The sequence below is a fragment of the Centropristis striata genome, chromosome 22 (genome assembly GCF_030273125.1).
Source record: "Centropristis striata isolate RG_2023a ecotype Rhode Island chromosome 22, C.striata_1.0, whole genome shotgun sequence".
Classification (NCBI taxonomy): domain Eukaryota; kingdom Metazoa; phylum Chordata; class Actinopteri; order Perciformes; family Serranidae; genus Centropristis; species Centropristis striata.
Window position 1 is genome coordinate 713411 of NC_081538.1, and position 20102 is coordinate 733512.

Below are 20102 nucleotides of genomic sequence, written 5' to 3' on the forward strand. Positions count from 1 at the left end.
TCTCCACTGTGTTAAAGTGTTCATGTGTTTTAGTCTTTTTGGTCATTTAATGTCTTTTTAGGTCATTTTGTGTCTTTTTTTTATCATGTTGTGGTCAATTTGTGTCTTTTTTGGTCATTTTGTGTCTTTTTTTGATCATTTTGTGGTCAATTTGTGGGGGTTTTTTGGTCATTTTGTTTCCTTTTTTTTGTAATTTTGTGTCTTTTTTGGATCATTTTGTGTCTTTTTTATCATTTTGTGGTCAATTTGTGTCTTTTTTTGCTCATTTTGTGTCTTTTTTTGCTCATTTTGTGTCTTCTTATCATTTTGTGGTCAATTTGTGTCTTTTATGGTCATTTTGTTTCTTTTTTGGGTGATCTGAACTGTGCCTGTGAGATTCTGTTCAGTGACAGACAACATGCATATTAAATTGGGGGTCGCCACTCAAAAAGGTTGAGAACTACTGCATTAGAGAATGATGGCCAAAACTACAAAAATAAGACCTGAGTTAGAATAAGAGTCTATGGTGATTCTGATTCTTTGTGACTTTCTTGTGCGCATCAAATCCCTGTTTTTTTTTTCCTCCTTCATTTTTTTCACCTGCGTACCTTGAATCCTCCTCTACTCATCTCTATTTACTGCGTTCATCCCCCTCTCCCTGTTAACTCCCCCGTCCTCCACCTCCTGATCCCTCCCTCTCTCCCTCTCTCCCTCTCTCTTTTCATCTATGAATGCAAAGCTTCTGCTAACCATGGTTACAGCACGGAGAAATCCTGTTTGTGCAGAAACAGCCCCCCACAACACCAACACACACACATACAGGTGCAGCACACACACGCAGACCAACACACACACACATATAGATAGATGTGGCTGCATGCATACACCCCGTGTGTGTGTGTGTGTGTGTGTGTGTGTGTGTGGGAGGGAACTCGGCTTCTTGCAGACAAAGAAGCTGGAGCTGTTGTGATGGCTATTATCAGCAGAGCGAGCCAGATATATGGAGAGAGCAGGGTGACGATCGACGCCGTGAGAGAAGATAGAGACAGGAGGTAGACAGAGGAAAGAGAGAGAGAGAGAGAGAGAGAGAGAGAGAGAGAGAGAGAGAGAGAGAGAGAGAGAGAGGGAGAGGGAGAGAGAGAGAGTGAGGGAATGAGGGAGGAAAGCAGCTCTGAGAGAGAGAGAGGAGGCTGCAGAAGCATACAGATGAGAGTGGGAGTACTTGATAAAGAGAAATCTACAGCGCAGGCAGCTCTCGCTCTTTCTCTCTCTCTCTCTTACACACACACACACACACATTCACACACACACACACACACACTCGCGAGCGAGCGCACACACTCCGGGGAGCAGCCAAGCGAGCGCAACAGCTGAAAGAGAAACAGAAAAAGCTGCTGCTGCTGCTGCTGTGCGCGACAAACACTCAGTGCTTTGCTTCTGCTGGCGGATCTATTATAGCTCCAGTCTGATGAAAACAGCCCTCTGTGGCAGGATTTAACCCCAGGACGGGAGCTGTTTTCTGGATACAACTTCAGCCTTCGCCCCCTCCTCATCCTCCCTCTGGCTGGATTGAGAGAAAGCAACATCTGGACGCCTTCACCTCCTCTTTACCTGCATGCTGACCCCTCCATCCTCACCATGCCTCTAGCCTAGCCTCCCCTTCCTCCTCCTCCTCCTCCTCCTTCTTTCTTCACCTTTCCCCCCTTTCCTTTACCTGCCTTCCCCCCTTTTATTCTGCTGCCTTGCCAAAAGACTCCTCAGCAGCATGGCGGGCTCCTTCGACAGCCACTTTGCCCGCCATAACATGATGTGGCAGTGCCAGCTGTCTCAGCCGGACTGCCGCTGCTACCGTGTGGACGGCTACTCCTTATTGAAGCGTTTGCCCCTCCACCCCCTCATAGGTCCCCGCTGCCCGCTGCAGTCCGTGGGCCAGTGGCTGGACTCCATCGGCCTGGTCCAGTACGAGAACCACCTGCTGGCCAACGGCTTCGACAACGTCCAGTTCATGGTGAGTGTTGCACAAAGTCTTTTTAGGGGTAAAAAGCCGGCAGTGGAGAGTTTATAATGGGAGATCTTCATCTTTTTAGTCTTTTCTTTGGCTTTGTTTTCTCTTTTTTTGTGCTTTAAATGTATTCTCTCTCTCTCTCATCATGTCTCATTTCCTTTGCAGTGATTAGCGCAACTATTTTTTCCCGTTCTTACTCTGATCTCTTTCGTTTATTGGATTTCCTCCTCTTCGTATCATCCCCTCTCTCTCTCTCTCTCTCTCTCTCTCTCTCTCATTCTTCCTTTCGCATCATCTCTGCCTCTCCCAGCCGGTGCCATGTGAGGTCCTCCTACGCACAGAAATCCTACGCCGCATCTCCAGCATCAGGCTGCAGACATACATGCTCCAGCTACACTAAATATGCACGTCAGAATCCTCACTTCCTTTAGAGGTTTTTGCACGAACGTGCACAGAAACTCAACCACCTGTAGCCTGAGGATCAGGAAGCAACCTGAGCCTCTTTTTTTTATGCAATAATCCCTTCATGTACAGTGACGTAGGAAGAGAAACTCGCTGGGTCATTTCACATTCAGAAACTCTTTTGATGTTTGCATGGCTGTGTGTGTGTGTGTGTGTGGTAGTAAGACTTATAACCACAGCGAGAGAGGCTAAGTGGAAGATGAAATGGGGAACGAGGAGAAGCCAAATTGAGAGATGGGAGACAGCAGCAGATGGTTGCTGACTGGAGGAGTTTATCTGGAGTTGCAGGTTGTTGCTGTTGGGGAAAATGGCAACTTTTCAGGCGCTAAGAGAGAAAAAAAAGGTTTTGGGGTTTATCCAAAGGGTTTAAAATAGTAAAGCACTTATACTATTTCACCAAACAGGCAAGAAGAATGTGTTTTCTTTTAGATAAGGCAGCTTTTTCTTCAATTATGCCAATTTGACTGCATCAGTTAAACGTTCTTTAACTGGAGGTCAGCTCAGAATACAAGCAGGCATTTCAATCTGCATTTCTCTATGTGTGTAAGTGTGTGTGTGTGTGTGTGTGTGTGTGTGTGTGTGTGTGTGTGTGTGTTCTGGTCCTCCACTCAGTGTGACCTGCATCTCTTTCCTTTGGTTTCCCTGGCAACAGGATGAAATCACAGCATCTCTGTCTCTTTTTTCTCTTTCTCCCTCACGTGGTCACTGCAAATCTGTATATTTTGGCCACACGTTGCAGCATCATTAAGTGTTTAATGCAGCTTAATTGGGTTTAGGGTAGATGGAAAGTTGCCATTAATGGTGTTTTTAGTGCTTGTGTGTGTTTATGTGTGTCAACATTTTTGAACATTTCAGCTCTTTGCAGTGGATAATTAGCATTTTTCCCCCATATGAACCAGTCCTTGACTAACACAGCTTCATCAATATCCTCTCCTCCGTCCTTGTGACTTGTTTGTTTCCCTCATTAATTCAATTCAGTAAAGCTTAAATGATGTAATGACACATAAACAAGTAAATAATACATGTAATTAATGCATTAAAGTGGTGATATTTACAGCAAGTGGTGTGAAACCACCAGTTACTGATAACTGGAATTAGCAAGAATAAACTGAATCATAAAATGAAATCCTCGCCTCCAGCAAAAAATGTTTTTAAAACACATCTACAGGGAATTATTTACCCAAAATATGTATTAGGTAAGGCTTTTACATATATATTGTTGCAGTATTTGCCTTATCCACCTAACTTTTTTGACAGAATACATCTTGGTCTCACCTGATTTTCTTGTCTACACTAACTTCAGTTGTTCCTTTTTATTTATTTACACATTTCACAACTAATTTCATCATAAACATGATTTAACTATAGGACATAATAATATAGTATATAATAATAATAATAATAATATAAAAATATATAATAAGTAAAACACATACCACAATGTAAGCATCATATATAAGTCAATGCCAATAAGTTAGAAAAACAAACAAAAAACATAATTAATCAATAGAAAGTAAATAAGTAAAATATATATATTTTAATAATCATAATAAATTGAAATGTAATAATAATAATAATAATAATAATAATTGTTAAACAAGTACAAATGCATTAAAAAAATAGCTGAAAGCTGATTGCAAAGCAGTGATAATAAAATCAATAAAAACCCATTAAAAAAAAGCAACATACTGTAATAAATTATTCTGTAGTCATTTCATTTTACTTAATATATTTGATAAAATGTTTTAAATATAAATGCGTCCTTGATTTTGAGGCAGTTGTTTAAGTAACTTTAATATAAAAATGTTTGAGATAGAATCTACTTTTTTTATCACATTAAATATAATTTTTATGTGTATGTAATTCTAAATCAAGAGAATTTTGAATGAATCCAACACAATAGAATTAGTCAGTTTTTAATTGACAGGCACTTCCTGTTAAGTTATTAACTCAACTTGTAACGTAGTTAGATTTAATTAATAATATTGCCTGCAATCTGTTGCCTCAGTTTTATTGAGTAGCTATTGTTTATCTTTTTTTACAGTGCATACTCCACTTAATATTAAAACATTCTTCCCAAGGAAAACTTAAGAAAAAGAGAAAGAATAACAATAGTTATTAAAATTGTATTTAAGTTCATATAAACTAAAATGTAATGTAACTAAATCAAATATTAAATCAACACTAATTGATGTTATATTGGCCACAAAAGGCCTTAACAGCAACAGATATTATGGCATTACTTTATAGATAGATTGATTACTTTATTCATCCCCGAAGGGAAATTTGGTAAATTATTATTATCTTTATAAAGTTGCCCAGACATGGAGCTACACTAACATTCAGTAGCAGTCGTGTTTCTGGCCTCTTAGTCCACCAATCCCTCTCCTCTTCTGTTTCACCATCTCAATATCTTTCTTTAAAGCTGCTAAAAACTGAACCATGTTCTCAGCTAGACTCTCACTTTGTCTGTTTGCTGTTTGATGCTTGGCCAGTAGTGTAACAAAGTGTTTATCAGAGCTGTTTTAATAAGAACTGCCTGCTGCTGCTGCAAACAAAGCTGATGAGAGTGAAATAATAAGAGTAAAGCTGCAGGCCTTTAAAACAAAACCATGAGTGGAAAGAGATGAAACGCTCAGTAGAGTCGAGAGAAATGTGGCCTCATATTACCCAGCGTTAATATTAAAACATAGACGAGTGAAAATAACATCATTTTACAATTAATACTTGAAATGATGAAGGTACTTGTAAATGAAAAGGTAGAACAACATATAAACTGTACTTTGGTGTTTCATTTTTGCCTTTTAATCTTTAGATTTCTTATTTTTCTTCAAAAATGAGGAAAAAGTTTTGAATCCAGATCAAACACTGAGCTTGTTTACAAGATGTTTAGTTGATGCTGATGAATGGATGAAACCATGAAGAGCATTTTTGGATGGAAAGGAAAAACAAGACTTAATGGAAATGCTCTTGACTCCTCCAGCACATAAAGAATTCATAAACTCTCGCTGATGAGTTCAGGATACGCTCAAACAAACTTCAACTCTCCAAACTTAAACTCTCCAAACTTAAAGTCTCCAAACTATTCCAAACTTAAACCATCAACTGGACTGAAAACAAACAGAACAGACTGAAAACACACAGTCATACAACTAAAACCACATTCAAGCATAAACAAAGCTTTTAACATCATATCTGTGTATTCTGCTTCACAAAAAAGGTAAAACTTTCTCACAAGAAGTCACTCAGTAAACATGATTTCTGAGGGTTTAAAAAAAAAAAAAATACAGATAAATAACTTTCACAGTCATCCATCAGTGGAGGATTTGACTGTGTTAAAGTGTTCATGTGTTAATGTGTTTTAGTCTTTTTGGTCATTTTGTGTCTTTTTTGGTCATTTTGTGTCTTTTTTTGGTCATTTTGTGTCTTTTGTGGATCATTTTGTGTCTTTTTTTAGTCATTTTGTTTCTTTTCTTAAGTCATTTTGTGTCTTTTTTTAGTCATTTTGTTTCTTTTTTTAGTCATTTTGTGTCTTTTTTTTGTCATTTTGTTTCTTTTTTGGATCATTTTGTGTCTTTTTTTAGTCATTTTGTGTCTTTTTTTGGTCATTTTGTGTCTTTTTTGGATCATTTTGTGTCTTTTTTTGGTCATTTTGTTTCTTTTTTGTAATTTTGTGTCTTTTTTTGGTCATTTTGTTTCTTTTTTTGGTCATTTTGTGTCTTTTTATGGTCATTTTGTGTCTTTTTTGATCAATTTGTGATTTGACAAATGAACCAAATCAGCCCAACCTCTCCTTCATCACAACCTTTGTCCCATTTAAATTTCAACCCATTCAGATTCTCTCTGGTGTCCTAACAAGCTTTGTCCTCACTGTATTTGCGTTTCTTCTATTTCTGGAGCTTCGTACACAAAGGCTGACATCCAAAAACGTCCTGAACACAGCAACATGAAAAAAGGACAGAATAAATAGAGGCAGAGGACAGTTTCTCTCACTGCCACACACCTAGAGAGAGATTAGTGAGATTACTTTGTATCAATCTGCAGAGAAAACTTTAAAATCCAAAGTCCAATGCTCTCCTGTGTTAAATAGAAACTTTATTTATGAATGAGTGGAGGTAAGAATCACTGTTTGAGCGTCCAAGCAACTATTAATATATTAGTATTTTCTATTTCTCTATTAATAACGTCCCCAGGTGAACCCTCCCATTATTTACAGCCTCTTCTTTTTACACTCACACTTGTAATCAGCGTGCAAACCTTCTTAACTGTCATTAGCAGCTAGTCGGGCTGCTAACCGTCTCTGGCAGCTCTTCTGAGAGACTCGGGGATCCTCCTCTGTGCCGGCCTCGCCCCTCGTGTCTTCAAATGTTTCTCAATAGCTCAGTCATCTCCTCTGCAACCGCCTTTGGATACAATTAATAGTGAAAGGAGCTGGAGATGAAACAGCCTAACAAACATCATGGCCACTTCAAAGTCCCTTTATGTGACTGGGACTTTCTACAAGAGTCTTTCTCTGCTGGAAGTTGTTTTTAAAGGAGTTTTTAACCTTTTTAAAGCTTTTGTGATTCAGCAGGATAACACTTGATGTTTCTGACCTTGGGGAAACTCTGTGGCTAACACAAATTGATATTAATGCAGTGGAGGCGCAGGCTGCAGGGATTTCTTTGGCATTTGCAGCGCTCCTTTTTATCGTCGGCTGTGGATTCTTCAAGGAGAGGTTCGGGTCAAATTCATTTCAGCACCACTCAGAACGAGGAAATGCAGTTAAATCCAGTTAAATGGTGGATTCCAACTGAAGCTAGTCCGCGCATTAGAAAGTTAAATCTTTCTTATTTTTCCATTCCAGGGCCAGTTCAAGTTCATCCGTAGAACTGATTGGTTTGCAAATTAATTTGACCTGGACTCTGATTTGTATCAGTGCATGGCAGTAAAAGGCTCCATGTGCTGCATAGGAACGTATGCAGACATGCACATAGACACATAAACATGCAGCACTCCACTTCACCGTTAGCGCTAACCGCTAATGGGGCCATTAAAGGGGCGTGGCTGGTCACCTTAACCCGCCAGCAGAGGACGAGAGCTGCTAGAGTGATGAGACGGTGTTTGATATGAAGGACACTGATGGAGGCTCATCATGTTTATATATGTAGGAGAGAAGGAAAATATATTCATATAGAGATATTTTATTCTGTGTTCAGCGTCTATACTTAAAGAGATAATTCAAATGTATTGAAGCGGGGCCGTATGAGGTACTTATTATCCTTAGTCAGTGTGTTACTACAGCAGAAAGTGTTCGGCAGTTTAGAGCAGCTATTCTCAACCTGGGGGTCATTTTGTGTCTTTTTTTTTTGTCATTTTATGTCTTTTTTGGTCATTTTGTGTCTTTTTTTGATCATTTTGTTGTCAATTTGTGTCTTTTTTGGTCATTTTGTTTCCTTTTTTGTCATTTTGTGTCTTTTTTTGATCATTTTGTGTCTTTTTTTGATCATTTTGTGTCTTTTTTGGTCTTTTTGTTTCCTTTTTTGGTCATTTTTATGTATTGTTTTGTTCATTTTGTCTTTTCTGGTCATTTTGTGTCTTTTTGGTCATTTTGTTTCCTTTTTTGATCATTTTGTGTCTTTTTAGACATTTTGTGTCTTTTTTGGTCATTTTAGGTTTCTTTTATTTGGTAATTTTGTGTCTTTTTTGGTCATTTTGTGTCTCTTCTGGTCCTTTTGTGTCTTTTTTTAGACATTTTGTGACTCTTTTTGGTCATTTTGTTTCTTTTTTGGGTCATTTTGTGCTTCATTATTTGTCCAAAATGTGTTGTATCAACTGAGTTTGTATGATCTGAACTGTGAGATTGTGTTCAGTGAGACAACATGCATGTTAAACTGGGGGTCACGACTCATAAAGGTTTCTTACTACTGCTTTAGAGAGGCAGACAGACAGTATCAGCACAGAAAACTCATCTTTAATACACCAAAGTGAAACAAAAACAGAAACAAAGTAACCAATCAAGGCCGAAGTCAAACAGAGACTCCTGTTTTTCACATTTACTGCTTTAGTCTATAGAGTCTGGTGGCCTTGAAGAGAACATAGATAGCAGCTCCCCTACATGATCTTAAACATAAACAGGCTGTCTGACAGCAAGACAAAGCAGCAGAAATATTCTAAATATAGCGAACGCCTAAACACATTCTGTTTTTAGCTAGCTAAAATACATTCTGCTGCCCTCAGCGCTACACTGCTCAGCCTCGGTGCACATTTTGAAGATTTGCATGAGAAAAACCTTGATGGGGAAAAAAATGTGCATAATAGTTTTTAAGCTCGCTTGAGGTGGTTGTTTGTCTTTTTTTTTTTTTTTAAATAGTTAATGTGCTAAATGGGAGATGGGAATGTTTTTTATTCAGAGTAAATTCTGACGTAGCAAACATTTAACTCACATGACTGATCAGCTGTTTCCACTCTGACATGAAAGAACAGTTATAAATTGCCCAAATTAATTTAATTTCTTCAATTTGTTGTTTTTCTACTTCTACTGTTAACAATATATCATACATATATCAAAATGGGGTGGAGAAAAAAGTTGCAAATTTACTAGATTAAAGTGGCAAATCTACAAGAAAAGAAGTTGCAGATTTATGAGATTTAAAGTGGTGAATCTGCGAGAAAGTTGCTTTTTTCCCCACTTCTTTCTCATAAATCTGAGACTTTTTTCCACGCAGATTTGCTACTTTAAATCTCTTAAATCTGCAAGTTACCAAAAACGGTTCTCCGTTAATGCAGCTTTGTTTATTTGCTCTAAACCAGCTGATGCAAACGTCCCTAACTCGCATTTTCTTTAATGCAGCATTTCAAAATTTAGCATCAAAATATGTTTTAATGGAAACTTACGATAGCTAATTCACTGACTATGGATATGCACTTCATACAACCTCAATAAAACCTCAAAACTATCACTTTAATCTGCATCACAGCACAAAAAGAGCCACAGCCATGTTAGCTTTCTTATAATATCTGTTAAGATAGAAACAAAGTATTTCCTGAACAAGAATAAAAGCGTTTTCTATCTAAACAGCTTCTTCACTAGACTCACAGGATCAAATCTGTTTTCTTCCTTTTAATAAAAAACCAGTGGTGAAATGTAACTAAGTACATTTACTCAAGTACTGTACTTAAGTAAAATTTTGTGGTACTTTACTTGAGTATTTCCACATATGTAACTTTATACTTCTACTCCACTACATTTTAGAGGCAAATATTGTACTTTTTACTCCTTTTACTACATTTAGCTGACAGCTTTAGTTACTTTTCAAGTCAAGATTTAACATAAAAACATGATCAATTTAAAGTGAATTTGCATGTTTATAAATTAAACCACGTAAAAGTATATTAAATAGTTAAAATTTGCCCTACCTGGACAACAGTAAAATGCTACTTACTTAAATGCATCAGTGCAAATAATTTAGTAATATGTTTAGAACATATAAAAGAATCTGAGTGCTTCATTCTGAATAACGAGTACTTTTACTTTTGATACTTTAAGTACATTTTGATGCTGATACTTTTGTACTTTTACTTCAATGAGTTTTGAATGCAGGACTTTTACTTGTAGTGGAGTAATTTCACAGTGTGGTATTAGTACTTTTACTGAAGTAAAGGACCTGAATACTTCTTCCACCACTGTAAAAAACAATTAACCGTAATACATCAATATGTTTTCTGGCCACCTTGGGACGACACAACAAACTGTAAAGACATAAATCAGTATTACATAAATAAATAAAAAACTGTAAGTGAGAAACTTTATTATATTTACACATCCAGCAGCCTGAAGGCAACTCTGTCATTTATCTGCAGCTTTGTTTCTGGCCACCTCGTGAATATAAATCCAATATTCACTCTGCTTTTCTGTTTTGGTTTCTGCTGACTTTTTTGGTAATTTTGTGTCTTTTCTGGTCATTTTGTGTCTTCTTTGTTCATTTTGTTTCCTTTTTTTGTCATTTTGTGTCTTTTTTAGACATTTTGTGACTTTTTTTGGTCATTTTGTGACTTTTTTTGGTCATTTGGTTTCTTTTTTGGGTCATTTTGTGCTTCATTATTTGTCCAAAATGTGTCGTATCAACTGAGTTTGTATGATCTGAACTGTGAGATTGTGTTCAGTGAGGGGGGGTCAGACAACATGCATGTTAAATCTTTCTTATAATATCTGTTAAGATAGAAACAAAGTGCTTCCTGAAGAAGAATAAAAGCATTTTCTATCTAAACAGCTTCTTCTCTGGACTCATAGGATCATATCTGTTTTCTTCCTTTTAATAAAAAACAATTAACCGTAATACATCAATATGTTTTCTGGCCACCTTGGGACGACACAACAAACTGTAAAGACATAAATCAGTATAACATAAATAAATAAAAAACTGTAAGTGAGAAACTTTATTGTATTTACACATCCAGCAGCCTGAAGGCAACACTGTCATTTATCTGACGCTTTGTTTCTGGCCACCGCGTGAATATAAATCCAATATTCACTCTGCTTTTCTGTTCTGGTTTCTGCTGACGCCTGAAGGAAATATCTGTCTCTTTAGCTGCTTAATGCCTCACTGTGTTTCCCCCGAATCCTCTCTAACTTTGCCTGTTTGTATTTGATGCTCGACAGGTACTTTACAGTGTGTTTATCAGAGCTTTTAGTGTGAAACAGCTGTCTGTGCTGTGTAATGAGAGAGGTGAGACTGAGACAGTAAAGCTGCAGAGCGTAAAAAACAAAACAACCAGATTAAAGAATTAAAAGCTTTTCTGGGAACTGCAGCTTGGTGATAAATCTCTCTGGGTTCATATCACATAGTTTAACCCATTGTTCATAGAAAAAGATTGATTATTGAGGCTTTATGGTGTCAAAGTCAATTTATCTTGTCATGTTTTGGACATTTTAGAGACTGTAATCCCAATATTAGCTCTTTTTTAGTTCTGGTTCTCCACCAACTCTTCAGAGAAGTCTCTTTTAGGGGATTCATTCGAGCAAAACTAGCTTACTGTATCAAACCATGCTCAAAAACTGTCTGCCTGCCTCTCTAAACCAGTAGTTCTCAACCTTTTTGAGTCATGACCCCCAATTTAACATGCACGTTGTCCGCAACCCTGAACTGAACACAATCTCACAGTTCAGATCATACAAACTCAGTTGATACAACACATTTTGGACAACTAATGAAGCACAAAATGACCCAAAAAAGAAACAAAATGACCAAAAAAAGACACAAAATGTCAAAAAAAAAGACACAAAATGACAAAAAAAAAGGAAACAAAATGACCAAAGAAGACACAAATTGACCACAAAATGATCAAAAAAAGACACAAAATGACAAGAAAAGACACAAAATGACCAAAAAAAACTAAAATGACCAAAAAAGACACAAAATGTCTAAAAAAAAAGACACAAAATGGCCAAAAAAAGACACAAAATGATCAAAAGAAGACACAAAATGACTAAAAAGGAAACAAAATGACAAAAAAAGACAAAAATTGACGACAAAATGACCAAAAAAAGACACAAAATGTCAAAAAAAAAGACACAAAATGACAAAAAAAAAGGAAACAAAATGACCAAAGAAGACACAAATTGACCACAAAATGATCAAAAAAAGACACAAAATGACAAGAAAAGACACAAAATGACCAAAAAAAACTAAAATGACCAAAAAAGACACAAAATGTCTAAAAAAAAAGACACAAAATGACCAAAAAAAGACACAAAATGATCAAAAGAAGACACAAAATGACTAAAAAGGAAACAAAATGACCAAAAAAGACAAAAATTGACGACAAAATGACCAAAAAAAGAAACAAAATGTCTAAAAAAGACACAAAATGACCAAAAAAAGGACACAAAATGACTAAAAAGGAAACAAAATTACTAAAAAAGACACAAATTGATGACAAAATGATCAAAAAAAGACACAGCTTTGTGACATACAGCTTTTCTGGGAACTGCAGCTTGGTGATAAATCTCTGTGGGTTCATATCACATAGTTTAACCCATTGTTCATATAAAAAGATTGATTAATGCGGCTTTATAGTGTCAAAGTCAATTTATCTTGTCATGTTTTGGACATTTTAGAGACTGTAATCCCAATATTAGCTCTTTTTTAGTTCTGCTTCTCCACCAACTCTTCAGAGAAGTCTCTTTTAGGGGATTCATTTGAGCAAAACTAGCTTACTGTATCAAACCATGCTAGCATGAATTACTACGTTTAATTTTACCCAAAACTTATTTAAACACAAAGAACACTTAAATATGAAGATTACTGTGAAAACTAACCTCATGCCTCTAAAACATAAAACATTGATAACTCCTTCATGTTATCTTTATAGAATCACCTCATGAGTTAGTTTTATGATTGTCAGTAAGTCTCTTTTCATCCTTTCAAAATAAAAGCATCTGTTATCAAAACAGGCTTTTGCATAGTACTGTATGTATATCTTTTATTATTCACAGGTATGCATGTTTTTATAGAAGTCTCTTTTAGCTGCTAAAAGTTCATGTGTTTTATTCCTTTGGTCATTTAATATTTTTTTTTTCATTTTGTGTCTTTCTTGGTCATTTTGTGTCTTTTTTGGTCATTTTGTGTAATTTTTTGGTCTTTTTTTTGTTATTTTTGGTAATTTTTTGTCTTTTTTGGTCATTTTATATCTTTTTTGGATCATTTTGTCGTCAATTTGTGTCTTTTTTGGTAATTTTGTTTCCTTTTTAGTCATTTTGTGTCTTTCTTTAGACATTTTGTGTCTTTTTGGTCATTTTGTTTCCTTTTTTGGTCATTTTGTGTCTTTTTCTTAGACATGTTTTGTCTTTTTTGGTCATTTTAGGTTTTTTTTGGTCATTTTGTGTCTTTTTTAAGACATGTGTCTTTTTTGGTCATTTTAGGTTTTTTTGGTCATTTTGTGTCTTTTCTGGTCATTTTGTTTCCTTTTTAGTCATTTTGTGTCTTTCTTTAGACATTTTGTGTGTTTTTGGTCATTTTATGTCTTTTTTGGTCATTTTTATGTATTGTTTTGGTAATTTGTGTCTTTTTTGGTCATTTTGTTTCCTTTTTTGGTCATTTTGTGTCTTTTTTTAGACATGTTGTGTCTTTTTTTGATCATTTTGTGGTTTTCATGTGGTATGCATGTTTTTATAGAAGTCTCTTTCAGCTGCTAAAAGCTGCTAACTAACTTTCTGTAGTTTAGCACTGGGCTGGCAGCATACAGTGGGTTAATTAGAGCGTTTTCAGCAGCAGCAGCAGCCTGCGGGGGCTGGAACAATGCTGATGAGAGCAGTGAGACTGAACCAAAACAGTGAAGCGATGACTAATTGTGATTGAGCTGAATTTTTGATTATTAAACTGTTTTCATTGCAAGGTCTGGCATTATGTGTTCCTCCAAACGCATCCAATCAGAAGAGAAAAAAAGAAAAAGAAGTGTGGGCAGTGATTGAAAGCAGCGTCTCACTGTGTCTGAGCATGTTGAGAGACACTTAACGGAGGATCTGAGGATCTTTATGGTACCAATTCACCTTGCTGAGTCCTCTGACTGCAGTCACACTGTCCCCGTTAACTCTCATTATCATCACCATCAAACATACTGAACATGTGGACATGTGAGCAGAATATACAAGTGGAGGGAGAAAGAAAGACTAGTGGAAATAACAGGATTTAGCAGTTTGTTACTGGTCTCTCTGGAGATAAATACTACAGAAAGTCTTTTAAGGGTCATATAAACTAGGGATGGGAATAATTAATCAATGATTGATTAACCCTTAATAGGACACTCATTGAAATACTTGCAAATTCCAAATTTCAACCCTAGAGAATATTAGAGGATATTACATACTGCCAGAATGTGTAAAAAAAACATACGGACCCGGGGTAGGGGGGTGATATTTGGAGAAATAAATGTACGAGATTAAAGTAGCAATAATGTGCAGATTTATGAGATTTAAAGTGGCGAATCTACAAGAAAAAAAGTCGCAGATTTAAGAGATTTAAAGTGGCAAATCTGCGCGAAAAAAGTCGCAGATTTATGAGAAAAAAGTGGGAGAAAAACAACTTTTTTCTCCCAGATTCACCACTTTAACCCTTAATAGGACACTCATTGAAATACTTGCAAATTCTAAATTTCAACCCTAGAGAATATTGGAGGATATTACATACAGCCAGAATGTGTAAAAAAAACCCATATGAAAATAATGTTTTGAGAAAAAAGTTTACGAGATTAAAGTGGCAAATATACGAGAAAAAAATGTGCAGATTTATGAGATTTAAAGTTGTGAATCTGCAAGAAAAAATGTCCTTTTCCCCCCACTTTTTTCTCGTAAATCAGACTTTTTTCGCGCAGATTTGCCACTTTAAATCTCTTAAATCTGCGACTTTCTTTCTTGTAGATTTGCCACTTTAATCTAGTAAATTAGCATCTTTTTTCTCTAAATAATTATTTTTTACATTGGAGGTCAAGGTGAATAAAGTTAATATGATTATATTATTATCATAGTGATTGGTCAGATGTAATGGTGTCATCGTCTGTGACATCCTTTCAAAATAAAAGCATCTGTTATCAAAACAGGCTTTTGCATAGTACTGTATGTATATCTTTTATTATTCACAGGTATGCATGTTTTTATGCATACTGTATGTATAAAAACAAAGTAGTTAATTGATTAATTGATGTTTAACGTTATAGATGCCCATTCCTTTCATAAACTGATGCTTTTAGACTGTGGAGACACACAAACAAATACAGCAAGAACTTAATGTAAAAACTCTTTTATCAGGATGCTTTTTATTCGTTTTCAGGCAGCACAATGAATCACATAGGAAGATAGAAGCTGAGGAAGACAAAGGTAGAGAAGGTTCATGGGATTACAAATGAGAATGAGGACAGAGTGGATGGACGGCAGAATGAGGAGATAAAGGAGATAAAGTGTGATGTTGTTGTGTTTGCAGTTAGATAAGAGCAGCTGCATGGCTAGAGAAGCTAGTTTGACCTAACTTCTCCTCAGAGAGAGGAAGCAACAATATTTCTAATGAAACATCCATATTTCATTCAAAGGTGGCATCTCTAAATCCTCCTCATAAAGCAATTTATTATTCCGGAAGAGACATTTTTATGAATATATAACTGCCACTAAGTTGGAGAAACTTTTACTTCTTAACCACGGAAAAAATAGATAAATGTACCAGCAACAAGTTTGCAAAGAAACCAAATGAATTATGGACTACAAGTGCAAGTGAGGACAGAGAAGAGAGGGTCTGAATAGTAAGTAAGTAAGAGAGAGGCAGCCAAATAATGAGAAAGAGGACAAGTTATTAGATAGCCGAGCAATAGAGAACGGAGAAGGAAAGAGGAAGAAGAGGCGAGGCATGAAAGAACAGAGAGGAGCAGTGATACAGTAGGCGAGCAGCGTTTCTAGTACTCCACTAAGCCTGTTGCTGCAGATAATGGCCTCACTACCATCACTGAATATCAATTTCTGCTCCGTCTTTACTCTTGCCTCTCCCCCCTCTGCTACTGTGCATGAATTTTAATTCCTGAGCATTTGTGACCAACTGCAGCGATGTTTTTAAGAGCTGTGGTCCAAATATCAGCAGCTACAGGCCATGGTCACTTTATCAACTCTGCACAGGATTTAGTTCAGTTTGTTTCTGCTCTCTGGGGAGATAAATACTACAGAAAGTCTTTTAATTCCAAATTTCAACCCTAGAGAATATTGGAGGATATTACATACAGCCAGAATGTGTAAAAAAACATAAGGACCCGGTAGAGGGGGGTAATATTTAGAGAAATAAGTGTATGAGATTAAAGTGGCAAATCTACGAGAAAAAAATGTGCAGATTTATGAGATTTCAAGTGGTGAATCTGGGAGAAAAAAATGTCCTTTTCCCCCCACTTTTTTTCTTGTAAATCAGACTTTTTTCACGCAGATTTGCCACTTTAAATCTCGTAAATCTGCGACTTTTTTTCTTGTAGATTTGCCACTTTAATCTAGTAAATTAGCAACTTTTTGTAGTCCAAATGAATTATGGACTACAAGTGCAAGTGAGGACAGAGAAGAGAGGGTTTGAATAGTAAGTACACTGTAAAAAAAAAAAAATTGTAGAAATAACAGTAAAACTCTGTCAAATACATCAGAAATAGGGTGTAAAATGAAAAATTGTATATCACCGTATTAGACACTTTTAATGACCGTAAATCAAAGAATAGCACAAAACTTTTACTGTCATAAACTGGAAGAAACACACAGTTTTGCTGTAAAAATATAACATTTTCATGCAAAATGTATGGAGAAATACCATGATGTGTGAATGAATGACACAATAACCCTAAAAAAATAACAGGATTATTCAAATTTTTTGCTGATATTTACATTTTAATTTAGAATAGAAAGCCCACTCACTGTAATTTTTACGGTGAGGTTCTGGCAACCAGAGCTGCCGGTATTTTTCCGTAAATTAAACAGATTATTTTTTACAGTGTAAGCGAGAGGCAGCCAAATAATGAGAAAAGAGGACAAGTTATTTGATAGCCGAGCAATAGAGAACGGCAAACGAAAGAGAAAGAAGAGGCGAGGTGGTACTAGCTCCTGGTGTTTCTCTCATTTATCTTGACTCTAGTGATGAATCCGTGTGCTGTTTATCCTCCTGATTCATCATGTGGGGCAAACATGATGTTAGGACAGAACAGGAAACAGGGCAGAAAAGGTTTGGAGATAAAAAAACAACATTAAGGAACTCTATCTCCTCCTATCACGTCCCAACAGGGAGCAATTAGTCACTGAAGCCTCTGAATCTCCTCCAGTGAGCTCTGCTCTAACTCTCAGAGTCATTACTCTGCAGCATTGTAACCTGAACGCTCTGCGCTCCATTAATCAGCCTGGGATCTGATCTTTGTGCTGAACTCTCCTCACAGAGGCTCCTGACGTCCAGGTCGGTGAGGAGTAAGTTGAGCCAATCAGCTGCTGGCGCCTCAGGTACCAGCAGGACAGAGTTATAATCAGCCTGCAGCAGCATCGCTCACTTTAAGGGCCTTCTGCTGTTTTTTGCCCAGAGTGGTTTGACATTTTAAACTTTCATTCATCAAGGTAAAGTTTAGAAAACCCCTGCAGGGAGAGCCAAGTTAGCAAAAAATAAAAAATGATAACTCTGTTTTGGCAATAAAGTCAGAGCAATCTGTGTACATGGATTAATAAACTGAGGTGAAAAGATAATTTGAAGGTAAGCAGCAACCTTAGCTGCAAGAAATACTATGATGTTATAGAAGTCTATGGGAAACTGATCCTGATTCTGACTTGATTTACTCCGTAAACACTTTCCAAAAGACTTCATGGTCTCAGTTGGCTAGTTTCAAGGCTGCAGCAGGTTCAGTCTGCTCTGGGGGATCCTGAATCTTCTCAAGGTCCCCCTTCCTAATGAGAGAGGTCAGTGCAGCGAGGTGTTTCCTTCCTCCAAAACCTGGTGTGGAGTAACTCTTTAACCACTTAGAGTTCCCACGGTCACTTTTTGTGGACTTTTTGTGCTTTCAGGGGCTCAATTTTAAAGCTAAATCATATGAAACTAGAAAATCTAAGGAATCAGTTGGTACAGACGGTGTACTATTGGGCAGTCTGTGGCTTAGAGGTTAGGAATCAGGCTTGTAACTGGAGGTCCAGGACTGAAGTGCCCTTGAGCAAGGCACTGCAGTAATGTGCTGCCCACTGCTCCTTGCATGGTGTGTTCACTTGTGTGTAAAAAAGGATAAAGGGTTAAATGCAGAGGTTGAATTTCTTTTGTGGGATTAATAAAGTAATCTTCTTCTTCTTTTTCTTCTTCTTCTTCTTCTTCTTCTTCTTCTTCTTCTTCTTCTTCTTCTTCTTCTTCTTCTTCTATTGTGTCAGGAAGTGACAGAGTGTCGCTCCGTAGTAAGGCTAGATTTTAGCAGAGAAAAACAGACGTGGCCATTTTTTAAAGTGTTCCCTCAACCTCAAGATATCTGAATGAAAATTGGTTCCCACAAGTGTGCTCTTTACACACATGCCCACTTTATAACATAGTTTACAAACATAGTTCTGTCATGCAGTACAAACATGTTTTCTTTGCCTAAAGTATTTGAATATTTCTGCATACTGGCTTCTCTAAACAGTCTTTTAAGCCGAGACTCTGTATGACCTTTTGTGACCAGATAGGATACATACAGCCTCATGAGAACCAGGGCTTTCACTTTAATGACTTAATTGATTCCTTAATTATATAGATGTATGAATAGAAGTGTTGAGCTTCATCTCAAATTAATCTTTTGTCCCCCAACCACTTCTATGTGGCAGCTACTAGTGACCTGCTATCTCCCCCTAAAATCCCCCCGCCCTCCACTCCCTGTAATGTAATCTTAAGGGGGTTGTGTACAGTGTGTTTTCCTGTAAAGTACACATGCATTGTTTGTGTCGTGTATTTATTGACTTTGCAAAGTTGATGTTTTACAGTATTTTTAAGCCTCCGTAGTTTACATCTATGTTTGCTACATGTGTTAGCGATCAGTCTTCTTCTTCTTCTTCTCTTTTGTTGGCACATTGCTACATTTCTTGGTGCATCTGATCAGAGGAATAGTCTGAAACTGGCACATTTAAATGTTCACACAATCAGTAGTCCGGTTTATTAATCCAAGAGCACATGTTGCCAAATATACTGCATGCTTAAGCGCCATCTGCAGAGATTTCCACCTCAAAACTTGTCTCTCTGTTACATTTTATATGAGGTTTTCCAACATGTTCATATTTTTAAACAATATTTTCAAACTGGGAGATGCCCAGTATACAACCACAGTCTCCATGGCCAGCACACACATTCCCCTGGAGGGTTTAAGGCAGTAACCTTCTGCTGATATTTCAGTTTCTTATCAGGTCATTGTAGGCCGGGTCGGTTCAAAGCCCTCTAATTAGAACTTAAATGTCCAGTAATTAATCATGTGATCGTCTCATACAGAAGACACCACCCTGCTTCTACAAAGTTTCTAAAGTAAATCCACCTGAGCAGATTTTTCTGTTAAGCCTTCTTCAGCATGCTGCAGTGAGAACTATGCGACAGCTATCTCCTACCTGGAATTAAAATGTCACAGCATCGGAGCAAAATGTTCTTTTCGGAGGGCACGGCGGTCCCTGGAGTCGACTCCTGGACGGGAGGAAAGTAGAGGGAGGAGAAGAGCAGATATCTGCTGTCTGGGTGCTTTATTTTGCTCATCTCTAGATGTTTATCACTGTTATTAGTGTGACAGGAGGGAGATGTCAGGTGTTATCCTTCATATCTAGTCAGAGCGTGTACGTACAGTGTGTGAGTGGTCACACAGTCTCCTCCCTCTGTATCTGTCCTCCATCATGCTGCTGATTACCTTGCTTTACTTTTCACATCTGTCAGAATCTATATATCTGAAGCATATCTGGCTGAGCTTGCTGTTCTCCGTGTTCATGCACGGAGCATCTCTTCCTCCCTGCATCGCACCTTTCCTCTAATTATGTGACTCTTTCCCGCTTTGTGGAGAGGCTGACTGATAGTTTAGTTTAGACTTAATGTTTCCCACTGGATCAATTAAAGGTGAAACTGTGTGAGAGCCATACGGGCTGCTGTGTGTGCATGTTTCTTGTCTTAACTAAGTGAGTCTTAACCCGTTATCAGGCCAA

General features: G+C 37.0%; 1 protein-coding gene across 1 annotated transcript in view; it reads left to right on the forward strand.

Moving 5' to 3' along the window:
- The first annotated feature begins 1153 nt into the window (after positions 1-1153).
- LOC131960514 (ankyrin repeat and sterile alpha motif domain-containing protein 1B-like) overlaps positions 1154-20102 on the forward strand; it is a 105613-nt gene continuing 86664 nt past the window's right edge. The window contains exon 1 of the mRNA XM_059325750.1: positions 1154-1987. Coding sequence (XP_059181733.1) covers positions 1745-1987 — 243 coding nt within the window. The 5' untranslated portion in view covers positions 1154-1744. The remainder of the gene's footprint in view (positions 1988-20102) is intronic.